The 23,629-nt window shown below is 48.4% G+C and overlaps 1 protein-coding gene across 5 annotated transcripts in view; it reads right to left on the reverse strand.

The window, feature by feature from the left end:
• Positions 1–23,629, reverse strand: part of SECISBP2 (SECIS binding protein 2) — a 31,224-nt gene that overhangs the window by 2,910 nt on the left and 4,685 nt on the right. Inside the window, exons 3-14 of one of the 5 annotated variants that reach the window (XM_040963783.1) lie at positions 22,800–23,049; positions 22,465–22,575; positions 21,825–22,082; positions 17,866–17,944; positions 15,719–15,810; positions 12,849–12,971; positions 11,253–11,342; positions 9,635–9,767; positions 7,538–7,704; positions 6,456–6,588; positions 4,805–4,958; positions 3,950–4,170 (exon numbers count right to left, since the gene is read on the reverse strand). In XM_040963783.1, the coding sequence (XP_040819717.1) occupies positions 3,950–4,170; positions 4,805–4,958; positions 6,456–6,588; positions 7,538–7,704; positions 9,635–9,767; positions 11,253–11,342; positions 12,849–12,971; positions 15,719–15,810; positions 17,866–17,944; positions 21,825–22,082; positions 22,465–22,575; positions 22,800–23,049 (1,811 nt within the window). Of the gene's footprint in view, positions 1–3,949; positions 4,171–4,804; positions 4,959–6,455; positions 6,589–7,537; positions 7,705–9,634; positions 9,768–11,252; positions 11,343–12,848; positions 12,972–15,718; positions 15,928–17,865; positions 17,945–21,824; positions 22,083–22,445; positions 22,576–22,799; positions 23,050–23,629 lie in introns of all 5 variants that reach the window. The other 4 variants (XM_040963782.1, XM_040963781.1, XM_040963779.1 and 1 more) reach the window with 4 other exon arrangements.

Genomic DNA, 23,629 nt, shown 5'->3' on the forward strand with positions numbered 1-23,629 from the left:
AAGATTATACAGCTGGCATCATGATAATGGGAAAAAACAAAACTAGCCAGTAGAGTATGACTGGACACTTGTTCTGTGCCAGGCCAGGATCAGCTGTTTCACTTCTTACCCCTGCATTCTCCCCAATCCCGAAAGGTAGAAAATGAGAGGCAGCGAGAGGAAGAGTATGAACCTCACCAGGAGCCCTGTGCCTGTGCTTCCAAGGCGCACACCAGCGCAGCGCAGAGAAAGGAGAGGTGAGCTAAGCGCGCTGGGGGGCAACCTGGGAGGCACTCCCAACAGGAAGAGGAGCCTGTGCTGGCAGATGCCCACACAGCTGCCTGTTTCAGTCCCAGCTGCTGCCCTTCTGATCCAGCTCCAGCTAGTGGTCTGGGAGAGCAGCGGCCGACAGACCAAGTGTTTGGGCCCCTGCACCTCCACCCATGTGGGAGACCAGATGAAGCTCCTGGCCGTGGCCTGGCCCACCCTGGCTGTTGTGACCATTTGGAAAGTGAACCAGTGGTTGGCAGATCTCTGTAATTTTTTTTTCTGCCTTTCAAATAAGTAAGTCTATTATTGCAGCAATAAGAGACTCGAGCCGGTGGTAATATATTTAGTGAGCAAGGTCAAAGACTCATAGAAATCTTCAACATGTAATAAAGGATCTGACAGAATATAAATAAAAAGGCACCTATGCTCTTAGAATGATCCAAAATTATGAAAACTCAACATTAATCCAAAGCTTGAAAATAGTGTAACATACTATATCCTGGATTACGGAAAAATGTCAGACTGCCACTGCCATAAACACACAGTTAATGTACAGGTGACGTAACTTGATACAACCTGTGGAATCACAACATGTGACAGACTCGATAGGAGAGCATCTAGAAAGATCCATTTGCACCCTTACGTCTAAAAGGCGCTGACCTCCCCCATCAAAGATGAAGAGGCATAATGACTGCTAGCCCCTCAGCACAGCGCTCTGGTGACAGGGTCCCAGCATGTGCCACATGCCACATGCTTGCAGCGTAGAAGCCAGAAACCAGAAACCAGGCTGTCCCTCTGAGCAGGAGGGGGGACATCTTCCTGAGAAGTGTGACGAGAGCACAGGGGAAGGGGCAGCATGACAGCTGGACCCTCTGCCCACCAGCAGGGGCTCTCTGAATGGGCTCCTTTCAGCAGCAACTTTAGGAACTTGCTGCTGTAAGTAGTTCTGCAGAATCCTATGCCCTGGACCAACTCAGGCACAAACCCTGGAATCTTCTGTCATCACATCCTAAGCAAACCTGAGAAACACTGCCTCTGGATTCCTGCCACACACCCAGATTTCTTTTTCCTTTCTTTTTTTTTTTAAGATTTTTTTTTCATTTTACTTTATTTACTTAGTTATTTCATAATCTTACTTAGGGTACAAAGGGTCAAGGGCTTCAGGAAAGTGGGTAATACCATTTTTTTTCACACTGATATCATCATTTTTCCCCCTGTATCTGGGGTCAGGGGAGAAACAAAGGGAGAAGCCCCAAGATTTTACTTTATTTTTATTGGAGAGTCAGATATACAAAGAGGAGGACAGACAGAGATGAAGATCTTCGGTCTGCTGATTCACTCCCCAAGTGGCTATAATGGCCAGAGCTGAGCTGATCCGAAGCCAGGAGCCAAGAGCTTCTTCCAGGTCTCCCACATAGGTGCAGGGTCCCAAGGCTTTGGGCCATCCTTGACTGCTTTCCCAGGCCACAAGCAGAGAGCTAGATGGGAAGCAGGGCTGCCGGGACCAGAACCAGTGTCCATATGGGATCTCGGACCTCGTAAGGTGAGGACTTCAGCCACTAGGATGCAGTGCTGGGTCCCTCAGATTTCTCTTAAATGGGAACAGACAGCCAAGGAGTGTGAACAGCTCTGGAGAAACTACACCATAAGGAATCCACACCCAGTAAACAACTCAGAGGTTGTGCAGGCAGAGGACCTGGCGCCACCGAGATCCTGAGAGGCCACACATCCACAGGCAGCAGCAGGCAGGGCTGCTGTTGAACCTAGCAGCTAGCAGCCCACACCAAAGTGTTTCTGAAAACTAGCTTCCTGCTGATGCGCACTTCAGTTGGGGGCAGCAGGTACCGAGTGGTGAGGCCTCCCATCGCCCAGGGAGATGTGGATGGGGTGCTGGCTCTCCCTCAGTCTTGTGCAGTCCTGGGCACTAGGGGTATTTAGTGAGTACACCAGAATATGGGAGTGTGCTCTGTGCTTGTGTGTCTTCCTCTTCATGACAAAAAGAGCGAGCTTCAGAGAGCAAAATTAGCTTCCTGAGATTAAAAGCATCAGAAATGAGAAATTCTACAGAAATATTAGAAGACAGCCTTAAGGAATTCTAAAAAAAACCAAAGAACTAAAAGAATGCACTAAGAAGCAGAGAACACCAGGCCCAGCATGTTAGCCCAGTGGCTAAAGTCCTTGCCAGCATGTGCCGGGATCCCATATGGGTGCTGGTTCATGTCCCGGCGGCCCCACTTCCCATCCAGCTCCCTGCCTGCGGCCTGGGAAACAGGAGAGGAAGCCCAAAGCCTTGGAATTCTGCACCTGCGTGGGAGACCCATAAGAGGCCCCTGGCTCCTGGCCTTGGATCAGCTCAGCTCTAGCTGTTGTAGCTACCTGGGAAGTGAACCAGCAGGCAGAAGATCTTTGTCTCTCCTCTCTGTAAATCTGACTTTCCAATAAAAGCAAATAAATCTTTATTTTTAAAAAAGAGCAGAGAACACCACCATGAAGCTGCCAGTGTGGGAGGTGCTGCTGCGGGAAGCAGCTCCACGCTGCCACAGCTGAGCAGGAGTCAGCAGAATCTAAGGAGGCCCCAAGGCCCAGGACGCTGACGCACAGGACTCACAGGGAGACAGAGGCTGGAGAGCCAGAGACCTGCTCTCAAGATCACTGGTGGACCGGCTGGAGGAGGTGCTCAACCGAAACAAGGGCAGCACGCAGGCGGGCACAGCTCCCAGGGCCCCCAGAGAGAACAGAAGCAAAGGGCACTGCAGTTAGGACCTGCGCAGCTGTCTGTTGAGAAGAGACAAGCGAAGTGTGCCAAGAACATGGAATCTGACTCAGGTGAAGCATGCATCGCAGTGAAGCTGGACGGGGAACAGCAAAGCCCTATTCTGCACTGCACTAGAAATCTAACACGCTTAACCTGAAACAAGCAAAACACCAAGCAGCACTCTGGCCTCTCATTTGGGGATTTGGAGGAAAACACCCCCAGTTCCGGCTGTGGGGCTGACCAGCTGGGTCACCAGGAAGTGAGCAGCCGGGTCCTGCCTTCTGCTTGCTTTAGGAAACCCTGCAGGAATGTCAATTCTCTCAGCTATATAATGCACAAAATGCACAAAGCAACAAGAAGTGAGCGGCCTGTACTCTCCAACAAGGAGGAAAGGCTTCTGGGTACTGGCAGACCCATAGCCAGATGGGCAGGTCACTGAAATCCCCACCATAACCCAAACAACAGTAACCCCAGACCCACACTGAGTGACAAGGACAAGCCACTGAGCTGGGGCTGAGGGCTCCAGCTGCTGCCCTAGGCCCTGAGGCCCTCAGACATGTCAGGAAAACCAGGGCTGAGTTGGGGGGCACCACAGGTGCAGTATGAACCTCAGATGTCCCACATGGCACTCACCACACTCAGCATCTCACACCCAACACAGCAGAACACTCCTCCGCACTAAGATGGAAAAGTATCTGGAAAAGGCCCCGCCTGTAGTGAGCAGGTGAGGAACGCAGAGTGGGCACCTCATCCTGACTGAGATGGGAGCTCTTGGGTACACTCTGCTTGCTGCAGAGCACACCTGTGTGACAGAGGCACCCAGTGGGAAACAATCACTCAGTTAAAAACACTGAGAGAAAAGCAGCTGCTCTCCCTGGGTGGACCCTGCCCACGGGTGCCCAGGGGTGCCCAGGGCCCACGCCAGGGGAGGCTTGGTGCCGTTACCTTTTGACTGTGTCTTCTCACAGTTGGGAGAGATGATGACGCACTTCAGCTTCTTGAGCCTCAGGTGTTTGAGAACCTCCCTCAAGCCCAGTACCAGGCGACGTTTGGTCTTGGCCTTGACGGGATCCTTCTGGTACATCCGGTCCTGGAAGCGGACCAGTTCCTTGAGTAGCTCAGTGACACAAGCATCTACTTCTTTACTCAGCACCTGGCTGCAGTAACTGGAAGGAACAGGAGACAGCATGACGTCCGGCTACAAGAGTGCAGCCTGCTCCTCCTGTCCAACTTCAGAAAGGCACGGCCAGCATCCGGTGAGGGTCAACCCACGGGAATCCTGACTTTACAGAAGGGGAAGACGGAAGCATCTTTCCCCACGCCCACATAATGGACAGACATCTCTGGGCCCACACTGCGGCAAGCTCACACAGACCCTTGTCTCAGCCTTACCACACCCCAGTGTTTCTCTATCCTGTACAACTGAGGGACTATCCTGGGAATGAAGTGGGAAGGGACACAGCATGAACCAAACTAAAGCTTCCCATCCCTCTGAAACCACAGAGAAACTGCAAGAGGGAACCCCAGTGTCACACTCTGCCACTCCTCCACACCTGGACTAGCTGCCTCCTCCCTTGTTACCAGGTAAACAGGTCAGTGGAAGACACAGGAGAATGCGGCTATCCCCGAGCACACGTATATCCGGGTTCCAGCCACACTCAACTGTGAGGATTAAAACAGTGTGGTCCAACTATATGGACTTACAGTGCTAAGCCAGTCTGGAAAGAGCAGGAGAAATCAATGCCAAAGAGAAAGTGCATGTCCCACTCCCCAGTCCCTGGAGGGCAGGGGCTCGCTCACTCTCTGAATCTCCGGCTGTGGATCTTGGGGAGGCCGGCATGGTCAGGAGCAGGTTGGCAGGCCTCTGTGTCCCGCAGCAACTCTGTGCCCAAAGGCTCTTCTGACTTGACCTCAACCACGGGCCTGGAGACTGCTCTGTCAGCTTCCAGTGGACCTTCAACCGAAGAAAAGTCACTGTACAGCACCTACAGGGCCCTGTGCCCACTGAGGGGCCTCTCTGCTCAGCCCCCTACACCCATTCTGTCTCCAGACAATTCTGTGGTGACAGGTCCCCGGGCAGAAAACAGATAAGAATGCCCTGGGAAAACAGAACAGCTTATGGAGCAGACACAGCACCCTCCTGTCCTGCCTAGATGTAGCCATTGTATGTAAAATGTGCCACGTGTGCCACTGCGAAGTGCGCAGTTCAATGGCCAAAATTTATTTTTAATTCTGAAACTTCATCTGGCTGTCCCCAAACCAACCAAATTCAGCTGACTCAGTGAAACAATCAAGGGACCATAACCCACACTGGCCAGAAGGGACACAAAGCAAATGTCGCCCCAGAGGCTGGGGAGGATGGGCAACTTTCAGGGCACGCTGCAGAGCAGCTGGAAATGTGCCTGGCAGGAGCCACTATGGTAGCTCTGCTCCAGGAAGCACTTGGCAGAAATCAGGGCTCATATGCTCCAAAACACACAACCTGTCCACTGCAAGCAGTGTATTCACAATGTAAAACCGTGCAGCCAAGAAAGCAATGAACTTCACTCCCACGCCATGACCAGAGCACTGAGATGAGAAGGTGGAGACGCAGCGGCCCACACAGTGCCTGGTTCTTGTGGTGCCATGACAAAGCCTCTTCGGTGAAACTGCCATCAGAGCACAGTCCCCAGGGAAACCTTTCACCACAGGGCACAGGGGGTGGCTGGATTCTGTCATTTCCTGATCTGGCTGCTACTGTTTAATTTATGAAAAGTCTCCAAGCTGCACACTTAGGATCTATGTACTTGAACAAAAGTATATTTAAAAAACAAGACACAGGTGGGCATTTTGCACTTGGGATGTCTGTGTCCCATATCACAGTGTCTAGGTTCAACTCCCAGCCCAAGCTCCCTACTTACACCCGCGCAGGGAGGCACGAAGCCATGGCTCAAGCAGTGACCCAGGACACTTAAGGTCCTAGCCTCTGCTGTTGCCCCGGCCTAGTGCAAGCTGTGCAGACTTCTCACTCCGAAGTCGGGGCTGTGCAACCTTCCACGGCACTCTGAGGCTCCTGCCAGGCTTATTCCCACCACAGATGCCACAAGATGACAAAATCCAGGACAACGGGGTGCATACAGATCTGCCATGGTGGTCCTATCTGAAAGCAGCTTACAAGCACAAAAAGGGCATCGTAGGAAGACACAGCCTGCAAAGCCAGTATCCCACACAGGTCACTCATGTCCTGGCTGCTCCATTTCCAATCTAGCTCCCTGCTAACAAGCCGAGAAAAGGAACAGAAGATGGCCCCAGTGTCTGAGCCCTCACGCCCACACGGAAGACTCAGCGAAGCTGCTGGCTTAGGCCTGGCCCAGCTGCTGTGGCCATCTGGGCGGTGAGCCAGTGGATGGACAACCTTTCTCTGTTTCTCGGCCTTTCATGTAGGTAAGTACCAACACCTGGAGGCAGATACCTGTCGGCTCAGCCTGACCAGAAGCCTGATCCTCAGCACAGCTCTCTGGATTCTGCAGCTCATCAACAGCAGGGCTCACAGTGTTCTCCTGGAGACGCTGTTGTTTTCTCTCTTGCCGTTCTTTCAAAATAATCTACAAAATTAAATCAACAATTAAAACATCAAAGTCATTACACTTAAGAGAAAAGCTCTTGCGGCTTGCTGAATGTATCTGCTGTGCCCTCACAGTGGGGACCAACTCCCCAGTCCCCAAGGGCTGGTTCAACCTTCCCCCCTGACATACCAACAGTGCAGTACCCCCAGAGCACATGGTAGCACAACAGTCCTGGGCTCTAAAGCCAATTCTGCAGCCCTCGGACCACAGGCCGCCAGCACAGGCAGCTGAGCAGAGACCAGATGCACACCACAGGGTGCGTGAGAACTGATGAAATGGCATGTGCGCAGATATGTGTGCCACTCATGGACTCATGGAGCCAGACGGATCAGCCAGAGGAGATAAATGGTGGAGGAAAGCATAAGCCCCCAACTCAACTTCTCTGCCCACAACACTGCAGAGGAGAACAGAGAGGAGCCGGCACAGTGGCTCAACTGCTAGTGTGATCTGCCTGCAAGCTTCAGCATCCCATATGGGCACTGGTTCAAGTCCTGGCTGCTCCACTTCCCATCCAGCTCCCTGCTTGTGGCCTGGGAAAGCAGTTGAGGACAGCTCAAAGCCTTAGGACCCTGCACCCATGTGGGAGACCCAGAAGAGGTTCTTGGCTCCAGAACAGCTCAGTTCTGGCCGTTGCAACTGTTTGGGGAATGACCAGCAGATGCAAGATCTTTCTCTGTTTCTCCTTCTCTGGAAATCTGCCTTTCCAATTAAAACAAAACAAACAAAAAAACAGAAAATCTCTTCTTTATAGGGAAGCTGAAGCATTCTCTGCCATCTCAGTGGCAGACAAGGGATTATCGTGAAGAACGATTAGCCCATCTTGACACACTCTGTTCAATGATACAAACCTGAAACTAAATAAGTCAGCATGGACACATGAGTTTGTCTAAGATTTTCAGTGCTTTGCTTGGCCTGAAACGCCACGTACCTTCTTCAGTGAGGTTGGCTTCTTGGCCTTGGGGACCTCCCTCTGTTTCCCCTTCTTTACCAGAGGGGCGCTGGAGTCCAGGGGATTGTGCGGGGTCTTCACTGGGCTGAAGCGGCGGCCCCTCTCCCCTGAGGTAGCCTCCTTGGAAAGGACTGGCACTGCTCCAACTGAAACACAGTGAGACGAAGCCTCACACCACGTCCCGCAGCTCTGCCTGGCTCTCGGGCCAAGGCTCGCCGCGTCCTGTCCCACGGCACCTAAGGAGGCCCTGGGCCGCCTGGCCTGCTCCCATCTTCCCCATCTTCGTCCAACTTCCTCCATGTTTTGTAGTTTTTGTTTTTCAGGTTTTTTTTTTCCCCAAGCATAACTGACAATAATCCTGTAAATTCACTGGCAATGATTCTAAGTGAAATCCAGCATTATTTTGAACAGGATCTAAGAGAATCATCATTTAATTTGAGACGTCCCTTCCTGTCCATACACTCACAGCACGTCTCATTGCCTGTGGATCTTGCTTCCTGCCTCGGCCCTGGGCGGATGGAGCCGTCCTGCTCCACCACTGCCACCTGCCACTGCCCTGGCACAAGGGCTCCTGGTTTCTGTGTGTAACTTACCTCTGGCTAACTTATCAAATCTTTATGCAATTCTAACATTTCCAGTTGGTTCCCGTCAGTTTCCCAGTTATCAACACAGTTTTCAAAATCCCACTGCAGGTGGTCAGGAACAACCCCTTTATGCAGTCAACGAATTACTGTCAGCTCTACTAACAACCTTGATGTTACTACTTCCGGGTCATCCACAGCCTTCCTTTGACAACTGTTTTTCCAATCCTTTGGACGTTTTGAAAAAGCTTGTTAGGTCTTAAACAGTTGTGAGTACATTCACAGATTTAGAAATTAGGCCTTTACCAGAGACATGACATCCAAATATTTTTTCTCACCCAGTTCGTTGTCTTCCTTTTTTTTTCCCCCCTCAGTAAGTACTGCTTGGCACAGAAGCTTTCAATTTTGACTAAATTCAAATTTATTTTTCTTGTGTTCAGCTTGCACTTTCGCTGCCTCGTCTAAAAACCCATGATCTAATCCAGCATCATGAAGATTGACTTCTGTTTTTCTTAAGAGTTCTACTGCTTTAATCCATTAAGTTCATTCTCATTTACAGCATGAGTTAGGGAGCTCAACCTCTATGCATTATCCCCAGCACGTGGAGACTCAGCTGCCCAGCACCGGTTTAGAAGGCTGCTGTCTGCTATAATGGCACCGGCACCTTCATCAAAAATCAACTGGTAGGGCCAAGCATTACAACACCCAGCATGCAATATGGATGCTCGTTCCAGTCCTGACTGCCTCACTTCTGACTCAGCGCCCCTAATGCACCAAGGACATTAGCAGAAAATAGCCCAAGCACCTGAACCCCTGCACTGATGTGTAAAACCAGACAAAGCTCCCGTCTTCGGCCTGCCCCAGCCCTGGCCACAGTGGACTTTTAGGGAGTGACCAGGGCATGGAAGACCTTTCCTTTAGCTTCTCCTGTTTTCTCTGTACTCTTTCAAATAAATACGACAATTTTTAAAGAATAAACTGGCATTAGATAGATGAGTTTGTGGATGCTCCTGCCGACTCCACAGGGATATGTCTGTGCTTATTTTAGCATCACACCTTTGACTATATGTAAATAATCAAAATGTGAGTGAAGGGCCCGGTGGCGTGGCATAGCAGTTAAACTCCTGGTCTTGCATGTGCCGGGATCCCATACAGGCGCCGGTTCTAATGCCAGTGGCCCTGCTTCCCATCCAGCTTCCTGCTTGTGGCCTGGGAAAGCAGTCAAGGATGGCTCAAAGCCTCGGGACCCTGCACCTGTGTGGGACACCCAGAAGAAGCTCCTGGCTTCTGGCTTCGGTTTGGCGCAGCTCCAACTGTTGCGGCCGCTTAGGGAGTGTGGATCACTGGACAGAAAACCATCCTCTCTGTCTCTCCTTCTCTCTGTATACCTGACTTTCCAACAAAAATAAAATAAGTCTTTAAGAATTTGGTGAGAGAGAGAGAGACTCTCGGCTTGATGGAGCCTCGTAGGGGGCCGCAGGGGTCGGAGGCTCACCTGAGAACACCACGGCTTTGGCAGACTGCCTGGCCTGCTGGGAGCGCTGCTTCTTCTCCAGCGCAGTCAGCATGCCGCCCAGATCCAGCCGTACGGGGACCTGGCTCTTCTTTCCAGTATTTTTAAATGTATTCTAAAAGATCAAAAATTTAAAAATAAATTCAAAACTTAGCTTTACTTACAATGCCCTACTTACAAACTATGCTTTTCATTTTACTACAGAAAATAAATAGAATAAAAAGATCCTAAAATTGAAAGAATCCATGTAATTACAGAAAAACAGATCCCAAATCATCTGCCCTACGTGGTTGTTCATTTCCTCCCTCCCGACTCCAGGCTCGGGTCAGGTCACCCACATTTCTTTCTATTTTGAGTTAACAGCACGCATCTACAGCGAAGACACCAAGACTTGAATAAAGCCTTCGTCTGTGGGAGTTGGTGTCTGAGGCTTCTCTGGTCAGCATTATCAGTTAAGTAGGACCAGTCTCTGTCCAGTTTCTCAAGGGAACCAACAAACTGCCATGAAACTACAGTGAAATAACCACAAGTTTGCCTAAGTCCAAACCACAGCCAGCAGAAAATACCAAATATGGACCCAAAGTTTGATATGCAAGAACGGGGAACCTTTTTTTTCTGCTAACGACTATTCGGATATTTATAACACCATTCACAGGACATACAAAATTATCAACTTAAAGATTAGCCTGCTATAGGTTTACTGAATCTGGCAGGGCCAGACCAAATGATTCTGTGGACTTATATGCCCTATGCGTCAAATGTTTCTCAACCCTTGCAAACAAATATTATTTTTAAGAACTACGTTTTAGAGGTTGTAGAAAATGTTGTATCAGAAAGCCCTGTAGGGCCCGGCGTGGTGGCCTAGCGGCTAAAGTCCTCGCCTTGAATGCTCTAAAATCCCATACTGGCACCGGTTCTAATCCCGGCAGCTCCACTTCCCATCCAGTTCCCTGCTTGTGGCCTGGGAAAGCAGTCAAGGACGGCCCAAAGCCTTGGGACCCTGCACCCAAGTGGGAGACCTGGAGGAAGTTCCTGGCAGCCACTTGGACAGTGAATCAGAGGAAGGAAGATCTTTTCTCTCCATAAATCTGATTTCCAATAAAAATAGATAAATCTTAAAAAAGAAAGCCCTGTAGTATCTTCAGACGCACTGTCCCCTCTGCTCCAGTGCCTTCACTTCTGTTTCCTGCCCCATAGCAAAACACTGATGCTGAAAACCCTGCTGAGGGCTATCACCAACTACGGACAGCAAAGGTGGCCAAGCAAGCTGCCGCAGGGCTGGTCAGGAAAGTTTTTGTTTCTCAAATAAAAGAAGTAAATAAAAAACTGATTTCTTTCCAGTGTAGTTTCATAAGGCAGTTTGCATCTCCCCCTCCTCTGATACGTCAACCGAGTCTCATTACAAAAATCAAATACACATTTTAGCGTAAGAGAAATTCTATTCAACATGAGATACCAATCTTCTCTGAGGGAATGAACAAACACAAAGCCCTCTATGTACCTCGACACAGAAAGTTACCCGGCAAGCAGCTTTTCTGGAGTTTTAGTTTAGCAAGAAAAGTTAAGCCGAAAGCAACTGCGGCTTTGGTGTGCACGTTACCTGTGGCTGGTGCTTAGATGGACACTGCGGTGACTCTACTCTGTCTCTTCTCGCAGATGCAACTGCCAGATTGGGAAACTCCTCGTCATCCTAAGTAAACCACACACCTCTTTAGCTCTTCGTTAATCACATCAATGCAAATATGCCAAGAGAAGTTTCTCCTTGCTTGTACTATCTTCTCTTTAATAAGGTCCCATAAAAGTTCTCAAAATTGTGTAAAACAGCCCAAAACTCTAATGTAAGGGCTCCTGCTTTGGACCCAGAGTGGTAGCCTACTGGCTAAATTCTTGCCTTGCATGCGCCAGAATCCCATATGGGTGCCAGTTGTGTCCCGACTGTTCCACTTCCCATCCAGGTCCCTATTATGGCCTGGGAAAGCAGTGGAGGATGGCCCAAAGCCTTGGGACCCTGCACCCACATGGGAGACCCAGAAGCTCCTGGCTTCAGATCAACTCAGCTCTGGCCACATGGGAATTGAACCAGCAGACACAAACTCTTTCTCTCTAAAAACCTGCCTTTTAACAAAAACGATCTTTAAAAAAAGGGAGGGAGGGGAGTGGGAGACCCTTTATTTAACTCAGAGTCAAAAATAAAGACTACAGTTCTAATTCCTCTGTCTCCGAAAATGTGAGTGCCACCAAATGTCTTGGTACGCCTGAGGAGTCTGTAAAACGGACCTCAGATCACCGTTCTTCCAAAGACTAAGGTTTCCATTAGAGAAACCATCAAATATACATTGGATATGAATATTCTGCATTTATTCTGAACATAGACTGTTAAAAACAATTTTTAAACCATTTAAAATACGAATTTTTTTCAACATTTTAGGTGACTTGGGAAGAGTTAAGTTACTTGGAAAACAGAGTGAAGAAATATGAATTATTCATTGACCCAAACCATAATGTTCTGACATGGTAGTGGGTCTTCAAACATGCAACCCAGCTGTTCTCCAGTGGATATGCTCAGAACCCCGAGGCCCTTGGCAGACTTGCCAGGCCTGTGGAAATGGAAACGGCCCAGGGTGAGCCTCAGCTGGACTCCTGGACAGCACCTAAGACCTGTGGGAGTGCACACACTGCCAGGCCACCCGAGCTTGTCACACACTGTGAAGGAAACCCCTAGGCCTGTGGATGTAAGCAGAACCCAGGCTGGTTCCTCCGAGTGCAGGGACCTTCTGGGAACACCACAGCATGACTAGAGCACTTTCGGGAGTGCCTGGAATTTTCCTGAGGGGCCCACAATGTGTCCATGATACGCTAAGCTGCTTTCTGTAGTGAAGCACTTTGCATAAAAGCTCTGGATAGAAAGGGAGGCAATGCGAAAGTCGGCATTCCAAAGCAAGGAAAACAGGGAGAAGGCAGGGGAAATGTTAGTAATGAAGTTTCAATGAAAGTAGTTTTGCCTCTATACCATCCATTCATTCAATGCTTACATGCCTCCTATGGGACCGCCAGAAGCCAAAGTCAAAGGTTATTTTCTTTAGCAGCAAGAAACGGTTTATTAAGAAGATGTTCTGAAATGTTCTCTTAGGAAACCAGTATGGGCCCACACTGTTATTAGGAAAGACCCATTTATTGAGTCACACTAGGTACATACTTCAATCCTTGGAGGCTCCTGAACTGTCAGGACTTCGTATTTCGACTGAGACTTTTCTTTCTTTTTCTTAGCTTTTCTTGAGGACACATTTTGTTCAAGGTTGTCACCCTGTGATGCTTTGGACTAGAACAAAAAAAAGAAGCAAAACCACCCAGCGTTAAGGCACTCAAGAGCTTTCTTAATACCTACATATATCAGAGCAAAATTAAGCAACACATAATCCATTTTAAAAACGTATACGTGGGCCCGGCGCAATAGCATAGTGGTTAAAGTCCTTGCCTTGCACGCGCCAGGATCCCATATGGTCACCGGTTCTAATCCCGGCAGCCCTGCTTCCCATCCAGCTTTCTGCCTGCGGCCTGGGAAAGCAGTGGAGGACGGCCCAAAGCCTTGGGACCCTGCACCCACGTGGGAGACACGGAAGGGCTCCTGGTTCCGGATTGGCGCAGCACCAGCCACTGAGGTTATTTGGGGAGTGAACCATCGGATGGAAGATCTTCCTCTCTCTCTCTCTCCTCCTCTCTGTATATCTGCCTTTCCAATAAAAATAAATAAATCTTACAAAAAATTTAAAAAAATAAAACCAAAACTGGTATACATGGACAGTCCAGCTTGGGAATGATGCTAATAATGCCGACTTGAGTTTTCTCACCAATTCACTCGTGGCATTAGGTCAGCACTGCCAGAGGGCATCAGAATCAGCCCCACAGCACCCACTCCCCTGCCCCCGGGCTCAGATCAGGCTGCGACACCAGTCAGTTCACATTAGGACCAGGACAGCAATCAGACTGGGCTGGGATAGGCTGTAGCACCCACCAGCAGGAGCTGGAATGGGGGACAAACTAGACTAGACCAGGCTGCACAAGACTGCAGACGCTGAGGTGAGGTGAGTCATGCCAGCCTGGGCCTAGCGCGGGCCAGGTTCATGAGTCCTGGGGACGGGGTATCTGACAGGGTTCCAGTATCCTGGCTCAGGTCCTAGGGCCCACCTAAATGGTGGGGGTCAGGTTCGAGCCCCGGGAGATGGAGGAACTGGTGGGGCTTGGGTCACCTGGTCCAGATCCTGGGTCCCACTTACTAGGTGGGTGTTGGGTTCCTGAGCCCCAAGGGTGGGTGATCTACTGGGACTCAGGTCACCTGTCCCCGGTCTTACGGCCTTCCTGTGATGTGAGTTTCAGGTTCATGAACCCCGGCGGTGGGGAATCCGGCAGGGCTCGGATTGCCTGGCCTGAGTCCTGGGTCATGCCTGCAAGGTGGGTGCCAGCTTTTTGAGTCCCAGTGGTGGGTAATCCAACAGGGCTTGGGTCATCTAGTCCAGGTCCCGGGCCCACCTACTAGGTGGGTGCTGGGTTCATGAGCTCCAGGGGTGGGGGATCTGGATAGGCTTGGGTCACCTGGCCTGGGTCCTTGGACTCACCTACAAGAACATGTCCTACTGAATGAAAAGGTGGAGCAGTGGACATAAGCGCTGCTGCAAAAGGAGAATATGGAGCTCATTTGGTGCTGTAGCAGAAGGAAAACAGAACTAACTGGACAACTACCCCAAACAAACTACGACAGCAAAAATTTTGGTGAATGGAGCCAATGGATGTTGGGAGGTGACATTATCCTTGGATCGGTGAAATCGGCAGCATTTCAGAACTATCCAATCCACTTGGACAGAATCCTCAGAATAAGCACACACTGAGACTCTGGGTTGATATGAGGTGGCAGTTCCTCATCCCTGGGTACTGGAATGTGTGGCAAGCCACGAGTGGTTTCCCCCTTTGTGGTTCTCCCCTTCCCCCAGAAACAACAAGAAGAAAGAGCAAATTTGGAAGCAAAGAGTTCACCCAAATTTCCCTAAGTCTCAATCCTTCCAGCCCAATCCACCATGTAATCATTATAAAAAATAAAATTTATAATTTAAAAAAAGAAAGGGAAAAAAAAAAAGGAGGAGGACTGGGCTCACAGGCTAAATAAAGTCCTTGCCTTGCATTCGCCAGGATCCCATGTGGGCACCTGTTCGTGTTCCAGCAGCCCCGCTTCCCGTCTAGTTCTCTGCCTGTGGCCTGGGAAAGCAGTGGAGGACGGCTCAAAGCTCTGGGAACTTACACCAACATGGGAGACCCCGAAGAAGTTCCTGGCTCCTGGCTTCAGATCAGCTCAGCTCCGGGCATTGTGGCCACTTGGAGAATGAATGAGCAGACAGAAGATCTTCCTCTCTGTCTGTCCTCCTCTCTGTATATCTGACTTTCCAATAAAAACAAATAAATCTTAAAAAACCAAAAAACTGGGCTCGCCACAGCCCTATTGACCGATTTCGCCACTCCCACAAACACTGCAGTCCTGACCTTTCTAGACAGGACAAACATGACTGCAAGTTCTCTATGTTTCTCCTTTCCAATAACAAATAAATCCTACTCTGAAACAGAATCTGATATGCTCCTATAACATGCAAGTAATGACAATAAACAAAAGCCAATAATATTCTTCAGATGACCACAAACTGTGTAGTTCCATTCTGAGTATTCCGCTACCAGATGGGACTTGTGATGCTAAACAGGAAAGCCCCATGCAAATATTTCAAAATCTGAAAAACCGCAGAAGCTGAAACACTTCCTGAACACAGCATTCTGGACAAGTGCTACTCAACTGGAATAGATGGAAACACGTCCCATTAGGAGGGAGATGAACCCATGCCATGTCACAGAGGACCAACACAATCCAAACGTTGTGTGTATCTTTTACTCTAACGTGTCTGTTTACTTACGGAGTAACACACAGGCCACACACACAAAGACGCAGCTCTGTGACTGTCAATACACACTGTTAGTGACTCCCCAGCCCCCGGCAGTCAGCACCTCAGGGCTCTCTGGGGCGACACATACCTTTGCAGCAGGATGGGCGACATGCTTCTCTGTGTTGTAGGAGGGATCCGGAGATGAGACTTCAGAACACGACATACTAACACTTTTAGCATCTGCTGATGAAGCAACGGTCTTAAGGTTTATCATGGAAGGAACACTTTTAGGGGCTGCTGACAGTTCTGTAGATAATGTCTGCCGAACAATATAACCCATTGGTGTCCAAGATAATTCTGCTCAAAGACAACCAAAAGTGTTGAGCAATCTCAACAGTAAAAGAGAAATGTCTTGGTTACTCACATGCATTACATGAGGTAACTGCTCAGAGCATAATTAAATCTACGCTACTATTCCACACATCCCACCAGAAACCATGGTAGTCACTAAATGTGATCTCCTTTTGGAGCATGCACACTGAATTTTATCTTTTAACTTGTAAAGTTAGTTGATTTTCCTGGAAACTAGTCTTTCAAATTGGAGTTTGAGGTAGGGAAACAAATTATAGTCTGGGTTAAAAACAACAATCCACAACATCCACGTGGCAAACACACAGAATTAAGGAGCTGAATACCGAATTTTGGCCCTACTAACCTTAGTGTGTACCTTTAACATCATTAGACTTCAGCTACCACAATAATGGAGTTATGTCTTTTTTTTAAACACAGGCTAAGTACAGCAACGCTACTCCTTAGGTGGCCATGAAACTCTACATGTAGGCAAAACAGAAAAACAGCCATGAGAACACGGGGAGGTGGCACCTGTGAGCAGCCTGCGGCTCCTGCAGGAGGGGAGACAGACTGCTTTTTCATTCCAGAGCCTGAATGCTCGGAGCAGCTTGGGAGTGAAGATCAGGACTAAGTCACATCCTGTCAAACGTGAGTGTGCAGAAGGAAACACAACGATGGATGTATCTGTGTCTCCCGTTAGGGCAAGTCACCAGACCTTTTCAAAGCAGAATGTGTGGAACTCTGCCTGCATATAGGGGGTTACTGCAGGAAGTTCATGGGAAAAGGAGAGTGCAAAACTGAAATGCACAGAAATGAAAATGCCAGCATCCCTTACGGAGGGCCAGCTCCAGCTTCCTGCTAACACACAGCCCGGGAGGCAGCGGGTGACAGCTCCAGCTTCCTGCTAACACACAGCCCGGGAGCCAGCGGGTGACAGATCCAGCACTTGAGCTTCAATCCGTTCCCACTGGAGATGCAGATGCAGCTCCTGGCTTCACATGGCCCAGCTTTACTGCTGTGGACACTTGGAAAAAGAACCACTAGATAGATCTCTCTCTGTTTTTCAAATAAATAATATAAATACATATATTTGAAAAAAAAATGAAAAAAGTTCAAAGAAAAAAAAATAAACTTGTCCCTTAATCCCATTTTCCATCAACTTTTTGAAGTACTTCTGCCTGACTTCTTGGCGATGCCAGGCTGGGTGACACAGGCGGAGTCCTCAGAGCCCAGCCCGGGGTTTCCAGGCCCCTTTCAGGAGTGCACAGAGTCAGTTTCCCTGATAGTAGCAACGGGGCAGTTGCTTTCCCACTCCATTTCAATTGAACCATAGAGTTCACCTAGAGCTGCATGATGTGGGATAGCAGAGCAGCCAAATGTCAAGAGAGCTCTACAGGACCACATGGAGACAGTCACAAACCAGAAGCCGGGATGCTGCTCACTGAAGCATTTTCACTTTGGAAAATAGTTATTTTTCACCACTATATGTTAAAACACAATGCAATTAGTATTATTTTTAAGCTAAGTAGTACTAAAAATTCTTATTTCAACTTCAAAATATGGCAAGTATTGACAGTTATTAACAAATAAACAAAAGCTCTTTGGGATTTCAATTATTAGGGGAACCAAAGGGCCTGCAGACCAAAATGTTGAAGAATGGCTAATTATTGATGAAAATCCTCGTTTCTGAATTTATAAACTTCTCACTACATTGGGAACAGGTTTTACTCACCCTTCTTACCTCTCACAGTCCTTGTGTGTGCTTGTGGAACCTCATGTGCTTATTTTCATCTCCTAAACTAACACTGATGCGCTTTTATCAATAATCCATTAGCTGCCTTAAGGAAGACTTTAAAACAAAATACCTAGATTGCACTGTAGTTAAAAATAAACTTACAGAATATACAACTCATTTTTAAAATAATATCCTGTATACACTCTTACCTCTTGTACATGAAGGGACACTGGTAACAGCATTGTCAGTTAAAGACTCATTTCGGTTATTTTTTCTCAATATTTCACCCTAAAAGGCAAACATCAATTATCATCAGAGAAAAGCAAATTAAAACAAGATACATTGGGCCCGGCGCAGTGGCGCAAGTGGTTAAAGGTCCTCGCCTTGCATGCCCGGGATCCCATATGGGTGCCGGTTCTAATCCCGGAAGCCCTGCTTCCCTTCCAGCTCCCTGCCTGTGGCCTGGGAAAGCAGTCGAGGACGGCCCAAAAGCTTTGGGACCCTGCACCCACGTGGGAGACCCAGAAGAGGCTCCTGGCTTCGGATCGGCATAGTATCGGCCTGTTGCGCTCACTTGGGGAGTGAATCATCGGACGGAAGATCTTCCTCTCTGTCTCTCCTCTCTGTATATCCGCCTTTCCAATGAAAAAATAATAAAAATAAATCTTTAAAAAAAAAAAAAACAACAAGATACATATGTGTGAGGATGGCCAAAATAAACACCGACAAGTCATACTCTGGTAAGCTTGAGAAATAGCAAGAACTGTCACTGACTGTTGGCGGGAATGTAAAATGGGTTAAGTGCTTGCAAGACAGGCTGGCATTTTCTTACATACTAACCACACTCTTACTATATGACCTAGCAACTGAACTCACCAGGATTTACCCAAAGGAGCCCAAAGCACGCACACTCACACAAAGTCTTCATACAGACGATTATAACAGCTTCACTGGCAACTGCCGAAATCCAAAAGTTATTTCAGCAGACGAATGGATAAACTATGATAAGTCCAGAGAAGAATTCTGGTACTAAAAAGGAAGCTATCATGACACAGAAGTCATCAAAGAAACAGAAATGCATATTCCTGAGTCAAAGATGTCAACCTGAAAAGGCTCCATGCTTTCTGATCTCCGACTCTTGTCATTTTGGAAAAGGTGAAATTACAGATGTAGAGTATCACAGGTTGGCAGAGGCTGGGGGCTAGGTAAACAGGCTGGGCAAAGAGGATGTGTAGGGCAGTGAGTTTTCGCCATTCTGTGACAGTGAACAGATGTCATTATACAGCTGCCATAACTCACAGAATATACACATCAAAAATGAACCCAAACTGGGTCTGAGAGCCCTAGGGACAGTGGTCCAGGGGGGCCGGGGTCGTCTGGCCTGACTCCTTGGGCCCGCCTGTGAGAAACTGGTCCTTCTCAGTATAAACGGAGTGGTGGAGGGCAGGCCTTGGTGCACACGGAGGATATGCCAGGCCACTGGGGCCTGCAGAGGACATCAGGACCATAGCAGAGAAAGGAGAACATAACAAGTTAGGCAACTACTCCAGCCGAAGGATCACAGCAAGCATCTGGGCGGATGGAGACTTTAAGGCCCACTGGGTCAGCCAATGGACACCGGAAGGGTTTCCTCATTCATGGATCGGTGAAATTGACAGCGTTTCTGAATTACTGCAACCACCTGAGCAGAACCCTGTGCGTGTGTGCCACTTTGGGACCCCGGGTTATCAGGCAGCCATTCCCCATCCCCAGGCTGAGGTGGCTGGGAGGCTGGGTATGGCTTCTCTCCTTAACTCCCCAACAAACAGGAAGAAACACCAAGCTTGGAAACAATAATCACAGCCACTTTTCCCTAACCCTGGATTCTTTCCACCTTGATCAACAATGCAATCATCTAAAATAAAATTTAAAAAAAATGATCCCAAACACCATCATGGACTGGGTGATAACAATTTATAAATGGAGATGCATCAGTGACATAAATGGGTCACTCTGTGGCTGGCTGCTGCTAACACAGGAAACTATAGGAATGGGTAGAGGGCAACAGGGATAGCTGTCCCTTCCTCTCAAGTTTCCTGTGAAAGCAAACTGCTCTAAAAATTAGTTTTTAATAAGCCAAAGCATTTATTTTCTTACTAGTTCAAAGTAATTACTTATTTTGAAGTATAACTTGCCTTGAGAGTCTTAACATCTTCAAATACAAATGTTAATTAAGATTTCTCAATATATAAGCACTTACTGTGGGAGATTACTCCCATAAGATCTCATTCTTGGGGCCAGCATTATGGATTCATAGGCAAAACCAGTGCCTACAGCACTGGCATCCCAAATGGGCACTGGACCGAGTCCTGGCTCCTCTATTTCTAATCCAATTCCCTGCTAATGTGACGGCCCAAGTGCTTGGGCACCCACATGGGAGACCCACGAGAAGCTCCTGGCTATGGTCTGGTCCAGCTGCAGCCACTGCAGCATCTGGGGAGTGGATCAGCTGACAGAACCTCTGTCTTTCCCCTTCTCTAAGTCTGCTTTTCCACTAAGTAAATACGGAATCTCTAAAACCAAAACTAGACACAGCTCATTCCCGCGAAGAAAGGAGACTCATCTCCCATCTCAGGCTGAGCTAGCGACCCTTACAGTGTCGATGTCAGAGTCTGTGTGCGAAGAGAGGGAGGAGGAGAGTGGGCAGCAGGGAGGGGAGAGAAAAGCCCCAGCGTGCAGGCACACTGCGCTGCTTCACTTCCCAAACACCTACAGAAGCCGGGCTGGACTGGGCCAAAGCCAGGAGCTGGGAACTCCATCAGTTCTCCAAACCACAAACAGAGAGCCAAGTCAGATCCCATCTCCATGGCACTTACACCACAGTGCTCGCAGGAGAAGGTGAATGCCACCACCAACCAGGCGAATCCTGAACTCCAAAACACCATCCAAATGTCCGCCAAGACAACATGCCTACGCCTCTGTGAGGACACCCTGAGCACAGGGTACACAGTGGCACTGCGTGCTCAGACAGGGGCAGGTATTTGGCACGGCAGTTAGGACGCCCTTTGGGACCCCTGCATCCCAAACCAAGAGTGCTGCACTCGGCCCCTAGTCCCACCTCCAGTCCCAGCTTCCAGCTCACGTGCACGTGGGAGGCGGCAGGTGACAGGTCCACTACCCGAGCCCTGTCACCCACGTGGGGGACCCAGACTGAATTCTGGGCTTCCTGCTTTGGCTTCATCCAATCGCACTTGTTCCAAGAGTAGACCAGTGAACTGCATATCTTTGTCTCCCGCTCAGCATTGGGAAGCAAACGGCAGTCACTATTCTCATTCTTTCTTCTTCTTCACACTGTAAGGTCCCCTACCTCTCCGGAAATTCTCAGAAGCCATTTACGACTACTAACCTGACACCATAATTTCTTGGAACTCTAAAATCACCCCGTCTGAAAAAAAGGCCTCAATATTTGATGGACTAAGACTGAGACTAAATACTGAACTTCATGTAATTTAAAATGATTAAACAGCAAACTTAAAGGCACCAAAAAAAAAAAAAATAACTTTTGCTGTTATCTGCAGTATCACTAGCGAAACAAAATGGAGATTAAAAAGCCTAGAAAACTCAGATTATTACAATATGTAGTTTTAAATATTATTATTCCAGTTTTTTTGTTGTTGTTGTTTATTTTTCCTTTTCTTTTTTTTTTTTCCAAAAATGTTCTTTTTTCTGAGTTGGTACCAACCACAACATCAGAATACAATGCCTGGGCCCAGCATGATGGCTCAGTGTCTAAATCCTCACCTTCCATATGCCAGGATCCCATATGGGTGCCAGTGTCCTAGCTGCTCAATTTCCCATCCAGCTCCCTGCTTGTGGCCTGGGAAAGCAGTTGAGGACGGCCCGTGGCCTTGGAACCCTGCACCCATGTGGGAAACCCAGAAGAAGATCCTGGCTCCAGGCTTTGGATCAGCTTAGCTCTGGCTATTGCAGCCACTTGAGGAGTAAAGCAGCAGACGGAACATCTCTCTCTCTCTGTACCTCCTTCTCTGTAAATCTGACTTTCCATTAAAAAAATAAATAAAAGGAAGATCTTCCTACTATTTCCTTCCTAGCAAAGCAGACCTCATAGTACACATCAGGATTGCAGTGTAGTGCTGAAGTAATGAAATCCCCAAATCGTGCAACTCACCTCCGACATGGCGGTAGGCTTGCCCACTTGCAAGGCAGGAGCGCCAGCAGAGGCGGAGCACAGAGGACCCCATGTGGGCGACGGCGGCAGTGGCATGTGTCTGTTTTCTGGACCCTGCAGTTCAGGAAAATCCAAACTGCTAAATTCAAACTCAGACTTGGAGGTAGATGCATTTTTTGTAATGATTCTGGATTTCCTATCTGTTCGTTTATCATAACCATCTGGAAGTAAAGAATTGAAAGCAGAGATGGTAAGCTCCTGTATCTACTACAAGCCTGGTTCATCTCTGGGATGGACACAGCCCAATGCAGCACAGACCTGGCTGTGAGCTGCTGTGCGGGGGCGGGTTTGAAAGCCTGCAGTCATGCCACTCCTCCTCACACAAGTGCGGGGAAGGGCAATGCTGAGGCGGCTAAACAGGCAGCGCCTGGGCCTCCCACCTCAGGGCAACTTCCTGCTCAACGCAGCAGCTCTGGCTGTGCTGGGATCTTACTGTTCAGTGCCATCTGCAAGAACAAGTCCACAGAGGCAGCTGAGCAAAGAGCAGCGGTGTCTGTGGGCTGTGTCACACCACACTGCAGTTGGCTATGTCACACCACACTGCAGTCGGCTGCACCTTACCCGATTTCCAGCTATGAGCGTGAGTGGGCAAGCCGGAACCTCTAGCTGACTTCATCTCACATGATCTTGCATCAGCCCTTCTGCTTGCAAATTCCTCATCATATATTTTCTTCCCAGCGAAGGATTTTTCCTACAGGAAAGATAAAAGAGAAACACGAGATAAGAAAATTAAAACTAGAAATGCTGAAAATGGCAAATTAGTCAAGTACACACAGTTCAAAAACATTAGATCAAATCTTTTAAAAGGCAAAAAAAAAAAAAAAAAAAACCCACACCATACCAATTCCTCGCATTTTAAATGCTACAGCAATCAACGCAATGACACACAAACACAAAACCTCAGCAGCTACTCACCTTAGAGGGTGATAATGTGTCTTGTGGGAGGGGGCACGCAAGCTCTTCACGGGGCCTCACGGACTGAGAGCCTGGGTAACAGCTGGCTTGGGTATATTCATACTGGGTGCCGGGCACCGGGCAAATATTGCGTGTGGGCTCCAGCGTGTAAGGGGAATAGGCATATGGCTGCAGGGCCATCTCAGAAGATGCATACTGAGGAGGCAGAGCTGAGGCTCCAAAACTCAGATCTCCAGGGTAGATTTTCTGTCTAAATAAAAGACACAGGTTTTTGTTCAGATTTCACAGCACAAACCAAAGAGCTTAATGCTCCATAACACTAATTAAAACTTTTAAATATTTAAGATTTTGAGATCATCCACATGTGCTAAGCCACAGCTTACGAGTTTTCTTTTTCTTTTTTTTAAGATTTATTTTTTATCAGGCCCAGCGCGATAGCACAGCAGTTAAAGTCCTCGCCTTTAATATGCCGGGATCCCATATGGAGGCCGGTTCTAATCCTGGCAGCCCCACTTCCCATTCAGCTCCCTGTCTGTGGTCTGAGAAAGCAGTCGAGGACGGCCCAAAGCCTTGGGGCCCTGCACCCGCATGGAAGACCTGAAGGAAGCTTGTGGCTCCTGGCTTCAGACTGGCTCAGCTCCAGCCGTTGTGGCCGCTTGGAGAATGAACCATCAGATGGAAGATCTTCCTCTCTGTTTATCTGCCTTTCCAATTAAAAAAAAAAAAGATTCATTTTTATTTTTTAAGATTTATTTTTATTATTTTTTTTATTGGAAAGGCGGAAATACAGAGAGGAGACACAGAGAGGAAGATCTTCCGTCCGATGATTC

This window comes from Ochotona curzoniae, unplaced genomic scaffold, assembly GCF_017591425.1.
Source record: "Ochotona curzoniae isolate NIBS_2020 unplaced genomic scaffold, NIBS_Ocur_1.0 scaffold_3208, whole genome shotgun sequence".
In the NCBI taxonomy this organism is placed as follows: domain Eukaryota; kingdom Metazoa; phylum Chordata; class Mammalia; order Lagomorpha; family Ochotonidae; genus Ochotona; species Ochotona curzoniae.